We start from the raw sequence: 15,716 nt of genomic DNA, 5'->3' as shown, positions 1-15,716 counted from the left end.
CACAGAGTACATACCTTGACAAGATATTGAAGAAGTTCAATATGGATTAGTCCAAGAAGGGGTTCTTGCCTGTATTGCAAGGTGTGCAATTGAGCACGGCTCAATGCCCGACCACGGCAGAAGATATAGAAGAGATGAGTCTCATCCCCTATGCCTCGGCCATAGGGTCTATTATGTATGCCATGCTGTGTACCAGACCTGATGTAAACCTTGCCGTAAGTTTGGTAGGAAGGTACCAAAGTAATCCCGGCAAGGAACACTGGACAGCGGTCAAGAATATCCTGAAGTACCTGAAGAGGACTAAGGATATGTTTCTCGTTTATGGAGGTGACGAAGAGCTCGTCGTAAAGGGTTACGTCGACGCTAGCTTCGACACAGATCTGGATGACTCGAAGTCACAGACCGGATACGTGTATATTTTGAATGGAGGAGCAGTAAGCTGGTGCAGTTGCAAGCAAAGCGTTGTGGCGGGATCTACATGTGAAGCGGAGTACATGGCAGCCTCGGAGGCAGCACAGGAAGCAGTCTGGATGAAGGAGTTCATTACCGACCTAGGGGTGATTCCCAATGCGTCGGGCCCGATGACTCTCTTCTGTGACAACACTGGAGCTATTGCCCTTGCAAAGGAGCCCAGGTTTCACAGGAAGACCAGGCATATCAAGCGTCGCTTCAACTCCATTCGTGAAAGTGTTCAAAATGGAGACATAGATATTTGTAAAGTACACACGGACCTGAATGTAGCAGATCCGTTGACTAAACCTCTCCCTAGGGCAAAACATGATCAACACCAGGACGCAATGGGTGTTCGATTCATCACAATGTAACTAGATTATTGACTCTAGTGCAAGTGGGAGACTGTTGGAAATATGCCCTAGAGGCAATAATAAATGGTTATTATTATATTTCTTTGTTCATGATAATAGTCTATTATTCATGCTATAATTGTATTGTCCGGAAATCGTAATACATGTGTGAATACATAGACCACAACGTGTCCCTAGTAAGCCTCTAGTTGACTAGCTCGTTGATCAACAGATAGTCATGGTTTCCTGACTATGGACATTGGATGTCATTGATAACGGGATCACATCATTAGGAGAATGATGTGATGGACAAGACCCAATCCTAAGCATAGCATAAAAGATCGTGTAGTTTCATTTGCTAGAGCTTTTCCAATGTCAAGTATCTTTTCCTTAGACCATGAGATCGTGCAACTCCCGGATACCGTAGGAGTGCTTTGGGTGTGCCAAACGTCACAACGTAACTGGGTGACTATAAAGGTGCACTACGGGTATCTCCGAAAGTGTCTGTTGGGTTGGCACGGATCGAGACTGGGATTTATCACTCCGTGTGACGGAGAGGTATCTCTGGGCCCACTCGGTAATGCATCATCATAATGAGCTCAATGTGACTAAGGCGTTAGTCACGGGATCATGCATTGCGGTACGAGTAAAGAGACTTGCCGGTAACGCGATTGAACAAGGTATTGGGATACCGACGATCGAATCTCGGGCAAGTAACATACCGATTGACAAAGGGAATTGCATACGGATTGATTGAATCCTCGACACCGTGGTTCATCCGATGAGATCATCGTGGAACATGTGGGAGCCAACATGGGTATCCAGATCCCGATGTTGGTTATTGACCGGAGAGGCGTCTCGGTCATGTCTGCATGTCTCCCGAACCCGTAGGGTCTACACACTTAAGGTTCGGTGACGCTAGGGTTGTAGAGATATATGTATGCGGAAACCCGAAAGTTGTTCGGAGTCCCGGATGAGATCCCGGACGTCACGAGAGGTTCCGGAATGGTCCGGAGGTGAAGAATTATATATAGGAAGTCCAGTTTCAGCCACCGGGAATGTTTCGGGGGTTACCGGTATTGTACCGGGACCACCGGAAGGGTCCCGGGGGTCCACCGGGTGGGGCCACCTATCCCGGAGGGCCCCGTGGGCTGAAAGTGGAAGGGAACCAGCCCTTAGTGGGCTGGGGCGCCCCCCTTGGGCCTCCCCCATGCGCCTAGGGTTGGGAACCCTAGGGGGGAGCTTCCCCCTTGCCTTGGGGGGCAAGGCAACCCCTTCCCCCCTTGGCCGCCGCCCCCCCTTGGAGATCCCATCTCCTAGGGCTGGCGCACCCCCCCAGGGGCCTATATAAAGGGGGGGAGGGCAGCAACCTACAGCCTTGGGCGCCTCCCTCTCCCCCTGCAACACCTCTCTCTCTGGCAGAAGCTCGGCGAAGCCCTGCCGGAGACCCGCTACATCCACCACCACGCCGTCGTGCTGCTGGATCTTCATCAACCTCTCCTTTCCCCTTGCTGGATCAAGAAGGAGGAGACGTCGCTGCACCGTACGTGTGTTGAACGCGGAGGTGCCGTCCGTTCGGCACTCGGTCATCGGTGATTTGGATCACGGCGAGTACGACTCTGTCATCCACGTTCATTGGAACGCTTCCGCTCGCGATCTACAAGGGTACGTAGATGCACTCCTTTCCCCTCGTTGCTAGTAGACTCCATAGATGCATCTTGGTGAGCGTAGGAAAATTTTAAAATTATGCTACGATTCCCAACATCTCCACCTTCATTGATACATTCCCCGTCTCCGTCTTCAGTGATTCCACCTCTTCCCTCCTTTCCTTTTCATTATACTCGACGTCCACGTATTGTGAATGAGTCTACTGATGTGCTCTCTACTTCTGGTGTGTCGTCTTCCTCCTCTCAGCTGACTTATGGTCTTCGTTCTCGTCCTTGTCCGCCCCCTGACCGATATTCTCCTTCTCGCTATGGTCTTTCAACTGTTCTTGAGCCGACTTCTTATCGAGATGCTATTGTGCATCCTGAATGGCAGTTTGCGATGGCAGAGGAGATTGCTGCTCTTGAGCGCACCGGCACGTGGGATCTAGTTTCTCTTCCTCACGGTGTTCGTCCCATCACTTGTTAGTGGGTCTATAAGATAAAGACTCGCTTTGATGGTTCTCTTGAGCGTTATAAAGCTCGCCTTGTGGCTCGTGGCTTTCAGCAAGAGCATGGTCGCGATTACGATGAGACTTTTGCTCCCGTGGCCCATATGACCACTGTCCGTACACTTCTTGCCATGGCCTCTGTTCGCCATTGGTCTGTGTCTCAGCTTGATGTGAAGAATGCCTTTCTAAATGGTGAGTTGCGTGAGGAGGTTTATATGCAGCCGCCACCAGGGTATTCTGTTCCTGATGGCATGGTTTGTCGTCTTTGTCGCTCTCTTTATGGCCTTAATTAAGCAAGCCCCTCGTGCTTGGTTGGAGCGCTTCGCCTCTATGGTGACTGCCGCTAGTTTTTTGCCCAGTGCTCATGATCCAGCGTTGTTTGTCCACCTTTCTGCTCATGGTAGGACTCTTCTTCTTCTATATGTTGATACATGATCATCACTGGCGACGATTCTGAGTACATTGCCTCTGTCAAGGCCCGCCTCAGTGAGCAGTTCCTTATGTCTGATCTTGGTCATCTTCGTTACTTTCTTGGGATTGAGGTTTCATCCACCTCTGATGGCTTTTATATTTCCCAAGAAAAGTATATCCAAAATCTTCTTACTCGTGCGGCTCTTAGTGATGAGCGCACTGTTGAGACTCCTATGGAGCTCAATCTTCACCTTCGTGCTTCTGATGGGGAGCCCTTGTCCGATCCGACGCGTTATTGTCATTTTGTTGGAAGTCTTGTCTATCTTGCTGTCACACGTCCGGATATCTTGTATCCTGTCCATATTCTGAGTCAGTTTATTTCTGCTCCCACTTCAGTTCACTATAGTCACCTTCTTCGTGTTCTACGCTATCTTCGTGGCACGATCTCTCGTCGTCTCTTTTTCCCCCGTTCCAGCTCGTTACAGCTCCGGACCTATTCGGATGCTACGTGGGCTAGTGATCCTTTGGACCGCCGTTCACTTTATGCTTACTGTGTTTTCTTGGTGGTTCTCTTATTGCCTGGAAGACGAAGAAACAAACTGCAGTTTCTTGTTCGAGTGCAGTGGCCGAGTTGCGAGCTATGGCTCTTCTGACGACAGAGGTGACTTGGTTACGATGGTTACTGGAGGATTTTGGCGTTTCTGTTACTACACCTACCACCCTCTTGTCAGACAGTACAGGTGCTATCAGTATTGCGCGGGACCCGGTAAAGCATGAGCTTACCAAGCATATCGGTGTTGATGCCTTTTTTGCGCGCTGCTGTGCAAGATCATGTTATTGGTCTTCAGCATGTGCCTTTCGAGTTACAGCTAGCAGACTTCTTCACGAAGGCCCAGACTAGAGCGCAGCATGGATTTCACCTCTCCAAACTCAGTGTTGTGGATCCACCATGAGTTTGAGGGGTGTGTTAGAGTTATATTGATGTTGGCCTTTGACCTTTTGTATTCTAGCCTCTTGGCATTCTCTGTACATGTATATATGATGACTTTGGCGAGTGCAGGCTTTTGAAGGCCGAGCACCAGGTAGGCCGGTATCTGGGCCGTGCAATGAGTTTTGGGATCTGAAATGCGCCAGGCTTTTGACAGGCTGCTGTCGGCCTAGGCATCCAATATACGGTCCGGAATACATCGGCCCAGCGTACATGTTTGGCCCATATCCTGCTCGTGTGCCGCCTCCTGCCGTTATCCTTGACCTCGTGGAATTACCCCAGCCACGGAACAACTCTTCTTCTCCGCTCCCCTGTCTCTCCCAAGGCCGACGGGGCGCCGTCGCTCTCCGGCAAGATGTTTGGGGTGGACTCCGACAGGTATGTATATTATTTCCCCCCTTCATCCTGATGTCCTGACGTGCTTAATCCCCCGGCATACTTTGTGGATTTGGATTTGGTTGACCACGCCGCCTGCTTCCTCTTTCAGATCCAGTTCACCTGCTTCACCACGCCGGAGTCTATGGAAGTCCCTCGGCCTGGAGAGTGCAGGTGACGTGTTTCCCACTAATTCTCCTCTACAGCCTGTTCTTATTGTTTTGGTTTTCCTTTTCCTCGTCCGTAGGCTGCCAGTTCTGGACACTGGCCCTCTAGCCGTGATGAGGCCGGTCGAGTAGCAGGCTTCTCTTCGCATCGCCAATGGGGAAATCTGACGTGCCGGGAAACTAGGCGGCGCCAGGCAAAGCGTTAGATTCCCCCTGAATTTGACGGGATTCAGGTGTGATCTGAAGCTACCAACGGCTGGACTGGAGGTATTGTTCATTTTTTCCCTCCTTGTTCGATGCATGAAAACGAAAACTTCCCTTGTATACAATGACTGCAGCAGATTGTTTGATCCATGACTAATGTAAATTTCAGTGCTTAGTTAACTGTAGTTGTTTTCTGAAATTTTTGGCCAGTTAATTGAGGTTTGGTGTGCTACCCGTTTCTGTAAAATAGGGTTCACGGTGTTTGCTTCGGATGAATAGTTAGCCGATAACTAAGTCCTAATTGCAACCTGAATCTATGCTTACAACGAAATTTTTTTTTGTGACTTCTTTTACGTCAAGGATATGTCAAGTAATGTTTAGTAGGCATCTGTTTCCAATTTTGGAGTGTTCAATAATTTTTTTATGTCTCGCTATAGCTTTTCTAAAAAATTCTGTACGTACTATCTCTGCTTTTGCTGCTTGGCTACCTTTGTTGAGCAAACCGTTCCTTTTTTCCAGGTTTGGGATGGGGGTAGCAGCAGTGAAGCGTGAGGTTGATCCAAACAGAAAGAGTACTTTGGAAATATCAATTAGGTTATTTATAACCAAGCTGGAAGTTTGTTCATGGCTAATGGTGTTTGGTGTTTTCGTGGCTAATGGTGTTTTTTTTTTCTATTGTTAGAAAATGCAAATGATTTGGTTCTATTGGAACATAAAAAAGATATGAAGGCAATTTGTTGAACCCGTGTGTGATAATTCGTTGATTGCTCCTACCAATCCTAATTAAGTTCAGACGTGCACCTGATTGTTGTGCAAATGGCACGTGGGACGATCAGAAGATTTGTGTGTTAATGTCGATGCATTAAATGTACAAATCATTTTCATTAACATGGTAATAGTTTTACAGCTACTGTATTGCAAGGCCGGCTTTGTTTAACCACTAGTTTATGCAACATTCAGAAAAATCTCAATTAGGCTGTTAGTTAACGCTGTCAGATTGCCAGTGATTAGACAAATTTCAGTGATGCTGGCTCGAGTTCATCCATGTCGTGGAATGAGCATGGACCTGACTCGGTCATTGTTGTTATGCGCAACTTGGCATTTGCCCCTAATCCTGTTAATTAGTTTTACAGTCTCAAAATCAACATCATCTTGGTGAGTGGCTGTTTAGGCGGCCTAATGATTTGGTTATTTATGTGTCTGCTGGACACAGTTAATCCACGTGTGCGATAACTGAGCTGGTGGTCGGCCGTGCCTGCGGGGATTCCTTCGACTGTGCCCCTTGGAGATGTACTTGCTCAGTATGGAGAGGATGTGGAGTCGAATGGACCGAGAACAACTACTCAAATGCCTAGATTCTGTACCTCTGTGCTAGCTGGCCTGCCCTCAATACACGCGATGGTGCAGCGATACGAGGGAGCAGGAACCAAAAATACCGGGAGGGCACACATCCCTAGCGCATGTGAATGGCCAGGATACCGGCCTACCTGATGCTCGGCCTCCATTCGCATTTTCCGGACTTTGGCCTCCTAACAAATATCAGGTTGCATATTTCCCTAACACCAACAAAACACAATGTACGTCATGCACACATATACACTTAACAGGAGAAGAATTTTATTTTCTTTGGCATTGACTATTGGGCGTTTGTTTCACATGGTTGGTGGCATGTCCAATGGCATGCGCTTTCCCCGTTGGTTTTATGTGTTTGTGGGAAAAACGGCGCAGCAAAGCGCGTGCCTACTTCTAGTCTAGCATGCATGCGTGAAGCAGCTAGCTAACAACAGCAGCATATCTTTTCTATATTTTCTCCAGCCTCTTGGTCGTGTGCCTTGATTTTTGTTCTTAAGACAGTGTGCGCCTTGATTATGCACCCATGTCCTGTCGTGCATATTGCCGCCTTTGGCCAACAGACTTGGCGCAAAACTGGAACAAGAACCGGATTAAGTAGAACGAAAAATGTACTCGGTATATTATAGGGACCGGTTATACGTAAGTCGCCTAAAAGTTTATTTTAGTGAAGTCGGTTTTCTAGGCCATTAGATAAAGATCCAATGGATGTCTTTTTTTTTCCTCTACCAACCGTTCCCCCTTCCATAAGATCGACTTATTCAAATTGCAAACTGAGTCAACTTAATATATAGCTACTGTGGTATACTAATTAATTGGGACCGCAGTAGTCGATGTGATATGCCGAATTTTCTCCCCACTTAAGTGAATTCAAAATGGTTGCAACATAGGTTTGAAATATTTATGCTCAAATCCTGAACTTCTTCTTGAAAGTTCTATTACCATTGCTAGCTCCATTATCTTGTTTGAAAGTATTCCCTTTTTAACTACAATTGGAAGTGTTATTTCTGTTTAACTAAACTTGGAAGTATTTACTAGTTTTAGAAAACAAATTCAGAGTATTTATACATTTTTTTCTATCGAAGGAACAGGGTACTTCCTAAAACCCTATATACTTTGGCCCCGTCCATGTGCCAAATATAGAATACTTCACTCAGATCCAACTAACGGACCAACACAACTATTCTTATTCAGCCCCAAAAGGCCCAGCTTTGTCGTCGTCTAAAATTCATCGATCCTCCAAAATTCATGTGTTTTCTCATGTGCACGATGTTAGGTTGATCTCCTCCTTGCAGGCCCGACGGCCTGCTAGGCCCTTGGTCAATGCGCCCTGATCGGGGGCGCCCAACCCATTATGGTTGGTGGGCCCCTGTGACCCGCGCTATATAAACAGAGGTGGGGGCCAGGCATGACTTACGAGGTTAATCGCTGCCACAATCCCCACCGACACTCCCTACCAATCTAGGGTTAGCGCGGTGCTCACGGGAAGTTCCACCACCGCCGCCATCCACTCTCTGCCATCACCGGCCACCGTCACCATGGCCGGCACCGGGAGTTCCTCGTCTAGACAAGCAAAAGGTAGGTTTACCGGATGATCTAGCCTACCCCGATCCAAAGCAATCTATCAATGGTATCAGCCAGATTGGGTCTAGATTTTCGGTACAACAAAGAAAAGTAAATCCCTCCCCAAAGAACCCTAACAAGACAGGGCAAAGTTTTCACCGGAGAAGGGCCTCGGGCCTCGTCGCGCATCACTCTCTCTCTGTCTAAGGAAGAAAAGAGAAGAAAGGGTGCTCGCGCGGCGCCGTGGCGACGCCGTCGCCGGCCGCCGGCGGGGCCCTAACCCGCTGCCACTCGGCGTCTCTCTGTAACAGGAGGCGGTTTTAGAAGTGGAATGAGAAAGGGGAAGGAAGAGCAGGCGCGCGCGGCGCGGTGGCTTCCGTCGCAGCCGGCGGCTGCCGGACATGGCGGCCGGGGCTTAGCCCCGTGCTCACGCCAGCGGGTGCAGAGAGAACGAGAGCGGCGCGTGCGGGCTAGGGTTCGATCGAGGCGACAGGCACTGGGTTTTGATCCAGCAGAAACGGCGGTGGACCGTTCGATCGCGATCAACAGCCACGAGACGAACCCTAGCTCCCCTGGGCTTTCGGGCCGAAAGTCAGGCGAGGCCTTGGGCCGCTGGGCCGTTTTCGGCCAGCTCAGGCACGCAGCAGCGCGCTGTACGGCGCCCAGTAGGCAGGCCGTGGGCTGGGCTGCGAAAAAGAGCTTTCTCTGTTATTTGTTTTTATAGAGCAGTTTTTTGGTGAATTTTGTCCAGTTTTTTGGGCAGATCTCACAAATAGTTTTTCTATGCGAATTATTTTTCCAACGAGAATTTTTTGTTTAGAAAATAGAAAAGTAAACAGAAAAAGTTTCTGAAAATGGAAATAGAAAATTTTCAGAAAAAGAAATATTCATGAATTTTACAAAGAAAATAATAAAGTTCATGAATTTTTTATTTGGTCAAAGAAAATTTTTCTGTAAAGAGTAAAAAGTTCATGATTTTTTATTCATGTTTTTCCACTGCGTAAATAATTAATAGTGCTCATTTACAAAGAAAATAAAAGTTTAGATAGAATTATGTTTTTAAGAGCATGTTAAAGTGATTATTAGAATGAATATGATTATGTTATTTTTTATGACCAACGTTGTTAATAACATGATCATGTTTTATTGAAATTTAAAGGTGCATTTATTTCTAATATTTTGCCCAACGGTAATATAGATTTAATTGCATAGACAATTGTATGTTTAATTTGACCAACGTTAGATTAATGCATATGATTGTTATACTGATGTCACTTAAATTGTGATTTCAGGAGGCTTTCACTTGATGAGTTGCCTAAAAGATGTTCCGACACTCAGAGGTGACAATCACACTGAGTGGAGGAAGAAAGTTGAACTGGCATTTGTCTGTGCTGATCTGGACTGGGTTCTGGATGAACCACAGCCGGTCAGACCTACAGAGCCAGTAAGAGAGGCCACTGATGATGATGCTACGTGGGCTAAAAAGAAGGGGGATTATGCTCCTTTGGAGATGTCATACATCATAGAAAACCAAAAGTGGGTCAATGCAAACAAAAAGTGCATGGCATTTATAAAGAATACAATTGAGAGCACCATTGTGGGCTCCATTGCCGAGTGCACTTCCGCAGGGGAGTTGCTTACAAAGATAAAGAGCCAATTCACTGGCTCTTCAAAGATATATGCCACCCAGGTGTTAGGGCAACTGGTGACAGAACGCTACACAGGTGGTAGTCATGGAATAAGAGAGCACATCCTCAGGATGAGCAATATGGTAGCAAAGCTAAAGCCCATGGATGAGGATCTGGAGATCAAACCAAAGCTCCTGGTCCATCTGGTCATGGCCTCACTGCCAAAGGAGTTTGAAACTTTTGTTGTAAACTACAATATGTCACCTGGAACATGGGGCATTGAAAAGACAATAGCAATGTGTGTCCAAGAAGAGGACAGACTCAAAGTCTCACATGGTGGTTCACTCAACTATGTGAAGGATCACAAGAAAAAGAATTACAATCAAAACAACAAAAGTTCTCCTTCAAAGCCACAAGGAAAAGCTCCCTATCAGCATCAGCGTCAGCAACAGCCTTTCCCAGTGGACAAAGACACTTGTCTCCACTGTAAGAAGACCGGGCATTACAAGAAAGACTGCCCTGTCTGGCTAAAGTCCTTAATGGCAAAGCAAGGTAACAACATTGTTTCCTTAGTTAATGAATCCTTGTACACACAGTTTTCGAAATCTACTTGGTGGATTGACTCAGGAGCAACTGTTCATGTTGCAAATTGTTTATAGGGATTCCATTCGACCCAGACTACGCTAAGAAGAGAAAGAGGCATTGAAGTAGCTAATGGAATTCAAGCGGAAGTTGAAGCTGTCGGCGACATCTCCTTGGAGTTAGCTGATGGATTCAAGCTTCTACTTAGAGATGTTCTTTATGTTCCTTCATGTAATAGAAACTTAATTAGTGTTTCATGTTTGGACAAAGATAATTATGAGTGTTATTTTGGACATGGCAAGTGTGCCATATGGTATAATAATGCTTATGTGGGTGATGCTTTACTACACGATGAGCTTTATTTGTTATCACTTTGTGAAGAAGTGCATTCTGTATGCAATGTGAATGAACATGTTTCCGTGTCGAATAAAGAACAAAAGAAAAGAAAGAGAACATTCGACTCATCGAAATTATGGCACTGTCGCTTGGGCCATATTTCGAAGGGGAGAATAGAAAGATTAGTCAAAAGTGAAATTCTTCCTCCGTTAGAATTCTCAGACTTAGAACAATGCATAGATTGCATTAAAGGAAAGTATGTAAAACAAATCAAAAAAGGTGCAATCCATAGCACAGGCACACTAGAAATCATTCACACTGATATTTGTGGACCATTTCCGGTGAAAAGTGTGGATGGATATGACTCGTGCATAACATTCATAGATGACTACTATCGCTATGGATATATTTATCCAATCAAAGAAAGATATGAAGCATTGGATAAATTTAAAATATTCAAAGCTGAAGTTCAAATCAGCATGATAAAAGAATAAAGATAGTAAGGTCCGACCATGGGGGAGAGTACTACGGTCGGCACACTCCATATGGCCAAGTCCCTAGACCTTTTGCAAAGTTCTTGCAGGAGACTGGCATAGTAGCCCAGTATTCAATGTCGGGCGAGCCTAAGCAAAATGGAGTAGCTGAAAGGCGCAACCGTACACTTATGGATATGGTGCGCAGCATGATGAGTTATTTCAACTTGCCATTGGGATTATGGATGGAAGCGCTTAAAACCGCCATTCACATTCTCAATAGAGTACCAAGCAAGTCGGTGCCCAAAACACCGTACGAGCTATGGACAGGAAGGGTGCCCTCCCTACAACACTTCAGGGTGTGGGGGTGCCCTGCTGAGGCCAAAATGTTTAATCCAAACATTGCAAAGTTAGATCCCAAAACAGTGAGTTGCCACTTCATTGGCTATCTAGACAGATCAAAGGGTTTTCATTTCTACTGCCCAGATAGATATACAAAGTTTGTAGAAACGAGACATGCAGTCTTCTTAGAGGACGAAATGATGAGGGGGAGCTTGGTAGCTCAGAAAATTGATCTTGAGGAGAAGAGGGTGCATGCACCTAATTCGATGATTCAGGAGCCATTTTTCTCACTACCAGTTGCAACTCCACCCATGACAACTATGGGAGTAGACCCAGAACCTGTCCGTCAGGAGCCGATTGAAGCCGTTGTTGAGCATGAAAGGGAGGTGCAGCAACAAATTTTAGAAGAAGTGCCAGAAGTTGAGGCAGAGAATGTGCCAGAAACTGCGGCCCTTAGAAGGTCTACAAGACCAAGAAAGTCACCTATTTCTACTGACTTTAAAGTTTATAACACAGAAATGGTTCATATGGAAAAAGATGCCACCTCATATGAAGAAGCCATGAGAAGCCCTCATTCATCGAAGTGGATGAAGGCAATGGAAGACGAGATGAAATCGATGAGTTCCAAAGATGTTTGGGACTTAGAGGAAATTCCTAAAGGAGCCAAAACAGTAGGGTGCAAATGGGTTTACAAAATTAAGTATGACTCTAAAGGGAATGTAGAAAAGTATAAAGCACGACTCGTGGCAAAAGGATTTACACAAAGAGAAGGGATAGATTACAATGAGACATTTTCTCCAGTCTCATGTAAGGATTCCTTCAGAATCATAATGGCATTAGTTGCTCATTTTGACTTAGAGTTACATCAAATGGATGTAAAGACGACATTTCTCAACGGGGATTTAAAAGAAAAGGTCTACATGAAACAACCCAAGGGTTTTATCATGGAAGGCAAGGAAAATATGGGATGCCGTCTGAAGAAATCCATTTATGGATTAAGACAAGCCTCTAGACAGTGGTATCTAAAGTTTAATGAAACAATTAAAAGTTTTGCATTTTAAGAAAATATTGAGGATAATTGCATTTATGCAAAGTTTAAAAATGGGAAATATATTTTCCTAATCTTGTATGTGGATGATATCCTGCTTGCTAGTAGTGATGTTAGTCTACTACAAGAAACAAAGAAGTACTTATCCTCAAATTTTGACATAACAGATCTTGGTGAAGCATCATATGTTTTGGGCATAGAAATTCACCGAGATAGGAACAATGGAGTCTTAGGACTATTGCAGAAAGCATATTTAGAAAAGGTTCTTAAAAAGTATAATATGCATGCGAGTAAAGCCACACCTGCTCCAATAGCCAAGGGCGATAGTTTTGGGAAATTCCAATGTCCCAAAAACCAGTACGAGATCGATCAAATGAAAGCAGTACCATATGCTTCGGCAGTTGGCAGCTTACAGTATGCACAAGTGTGCACTCGCCCTGACTTAGCCTTTATCACCGGGGTACTCGACAGATTTCAAGAGAATCCAGGCATAGAGCACTGGAAGATGGTAAAGAAAGCATTATGTTATGCGCAAGGCACGAAGGACTACATGCTAATATATAGGAGATGTGATTCCCTAGAGATAAAAGGGTATTCAGACGCAGATTTTGCAGGGGACAAAGATGATAGAAAATCCACATTAGGATACGTATTCACTCTCGCTGGGGGAGCTATTTCGTGGAAAAGCTCCAAACAGTCGATAGTTGCATCATCCACGATGTATGCAGAATTTATAGCATGCTTCGAAGCCACGGGGCAGGCGATATGGCTAAAGAAATTTGTACCCGACTTGAAAGTGGTAGATTGTATTCACAAACCACTAAAGATGTACTGTGACAGCCAACCCGCAGTATTCTCTGCTCACAACAACAAGTCGAGTAATGCTGCCAAAACAATAGAGATAAGGTATTATGTTGTGAAAGATAAAATCCAGGATCAACTATAAGTCTCGAGCATATAAGGACAAAAGATATGCTTGCGGATCCGCTAACGAGAGGCTTACCACCCAATGTGTTCAAGAAACACTTAGCCGGCATGGGTTTAAGGGAAAGCCTTATGATTCCTGGATAGACCCAAAAGGAACAGAATTTGTTTCTGAACAAAACGTATGTTGTAGCTGAATGATTCTATCAGCAATTGAGCTATGACGATGAAACATGCTCTATGTATCAATGTGTGATGAAACAAATATACTAGAAAGTATAAGGTCAAAAGTGTTGAGATCAAGGGGGAGAATGTTAGGTTGATCTCCTCTGTGCAGGCCCAACGGCCTGCCAGGCCCTTGGTCAATGCGCCCTGATCGGGGGCGCCCAACCCATTATGGTTGGTGGGCCCCTGTGACCCACGCTATATAAACAGAGGTTGGGGCCGGGGCACGACTTACGAGGTTAATCGCTGCCACAATCCCCACCGACACTCCCTACCGATCTAGGGTTAGCGCGGTGCTCACAGGAAGTTCCACCGCCACCGCCATCCACTCTCTGCCATCACTGGCCACCGTCACCATGGCCGGCACCGGGAGTTCCTCGTCTGGACAAGCAGAAGGTAGGTTTACCGGATGATCTAGCCTACCCCGATCCAAAGCAATCTATCACACGAGACAAGAGCATCTCTCATAAAATTTCCTGTCTTGAAATTCTATAGGAATTCACACTATGTAGCATCTCAACCCCGAGCCCCAATGAAGTTTGAGCTAATGTTGGGGGCATAGAAATGAAGTCCATAGGAATTCGAACCCTGGGAATATCCTATGGTATGGGGGCATATGAATGATTTCCATTGGAATTCGAAAACCCTAGTCCTATGGCCCAAAGGGCTTCCATAGGAAAATATCCGTAAGATTCAAATCCTTCAAAGTTCCTATGAAAATCCTTCAATCCAAAAAGGTCATAAATACTCCTGTTCCAAAAGAGCCCCTAAGCATGGCAACAACCCCGTAGAGATCACGAATGTATTGGTCCCATGAAAAAATAAATGGGTTCCATGTACTTCCCTAGTGCCGCTCATTCCAAGCAAGTGAGTTTCTTTCTATGTATCATAATCATCTCCATTTCCGTTGGATAATTTAGCCTACGCTGGACCACTATGGAAATGACTAAATGTCAAATGATACTACTTGTGAATAATGACGTCAATTTCACCCACTTTGTATAGGTACGGCAAGAGTTTTGTAAAGAGGTAAGCACCATGCGTGCGACTAGAACTGCAATAGTATAATATTAAAAAGGGAAGGAAGTCTCAAGCTATACATACATAGATAAGGAGGGAGGAAAGTGAATGAGAGTTGTACTTGGTAGCTAAACAATAAAGGGAAGACCATCTGGGCACTACATATAACTTATAATACTAGCCTCCCACCCCAACCATAGCGCGCACACACAAAGGGAGGGCTTCCTCAAGTAGATCGTAGTGGATAATGAATAAATGTTCAAAAAAGGTTCATGTCTAACATTTGGAACTATGTGATAGAAAATAATAGCAGCCCGAACTACTCTTAACTCGATAGTTTGGTAGAACAAAATGACATATAAAGTCATTAATTGAAGTGGTTTCCCCTATTTACTCAGTTGGTTCTATTACTATACATAATACATGTCCTTCTCCACCCCAACATGTTAACAAGAAAAGATGCCTTCTTGATCTGTTTTATTCGACCAAACAACCTCTTTGTTGTCGATGTATCATCACTTTGCACCCCCCCCCCCCCCCCCCACACTATATATTAATCTATTTTCACCTATGCATCTTTTGCTGCCCCATTATCATTAGTTTCATGCATATTGTCTTAAAAATTCAAAATGAAAAACAAGTATTCTTTGTATTAAAAAACCGTATCAACCCATTTGTTGCAGATGAAACAAAATTTGGAACACTATGAGTGAGAAGTTCATCAAGAAACATGTTGCCCATGTATTCTGACTCATAAAATAATATTCTAAAAATAAGACTCCCTGAATCCATATTTAGGAAGATTTAAATAATCTATTGTTTCGAGGGCTAAATTTCTATCTGCTCGCATGCTAACAAATGAATGAAAAAAATATTGAATAATTGTTCCTTGTGTATCTTGCTAGATATACTATTACTTTTTTATTAACTTAATCCACGAATAAATGATGATGCTAGCATGTACCACTCCTCTTCTCAAGCTTCAATGGCATTTAAAAGAGAAACCCTTATAAAAAAAGTCTCAACAATCCTTTACTAATGTGGTGGGACTAAACTTCTCACCATGTCATGACACCCCACAAGGAAATATGGTTTATATCGGCCCAGGGCTCATCTAAAATT

The 15,716-nt window shown here is 44.9% G+C and overlaps 1 protein-coding gene and 1 long non-coding RNA gene across 3 annotated transcripts; both read left to right on the top strand.

Annotated features, from left to right (window-relative positions):
* Positions 1-4,577: 4,577 nt before the first annotated feature.
* LOC109779657 (uncharacterized) lies at positions 4,578-5,845 on the top strand. Of its 2 annotated transcripts, XR_002236885.3 has the most exons (4): positions 4,579-4,735; positions 4,845-4,906; positions 4,980-5,166; positions 5,623-5,845. It is a non-coding gene; the product is annotated as an uncharacterized lncRNA (long non-coding RNA). The 2 variants fall into 2 exon arrangements; XR_012189695.1 differs by having other exon boundaries at positions 4,578-4,735; positions 4,845-5,166.
* A 3,459-nt stretch (positions 5,846-9,304) lies between these two features.
* Positions 9,305-10,350, top strand: LOC141027401 (uncharacterized; the record flags this gene model as incomplete). Its single annotated transcript, XM_073504431.1, has 2 exons — positions 9,305-10,196; positions 10,304-10,350. Coding segments are annotated over 2 exons (939 nt in total), but the record flags the coding sequence as incomplete, so codon positions are not given.
* Positions 10,351-15,716: the final 5,366 nt, after the last annotated feature.

This window comes from Aegilops tauschii, chromosome 7 (assembly GCF_002575655.3).
Source record: "Aegilops tauschii subsp. strangulata cultivar AL8/78 chromosome 7, Aet v6.0, whole genome shotgun sequence".
Lineage (NCBI taxonomy): Eukaryota > Viridiplantae > Streptophyta > Magnoliopsida > Poales > Poaceae > Aegilops > Aegilops tauschii.
This window is presented reverse-complemented; position numbering and strand designations above follow the sequence as displayed.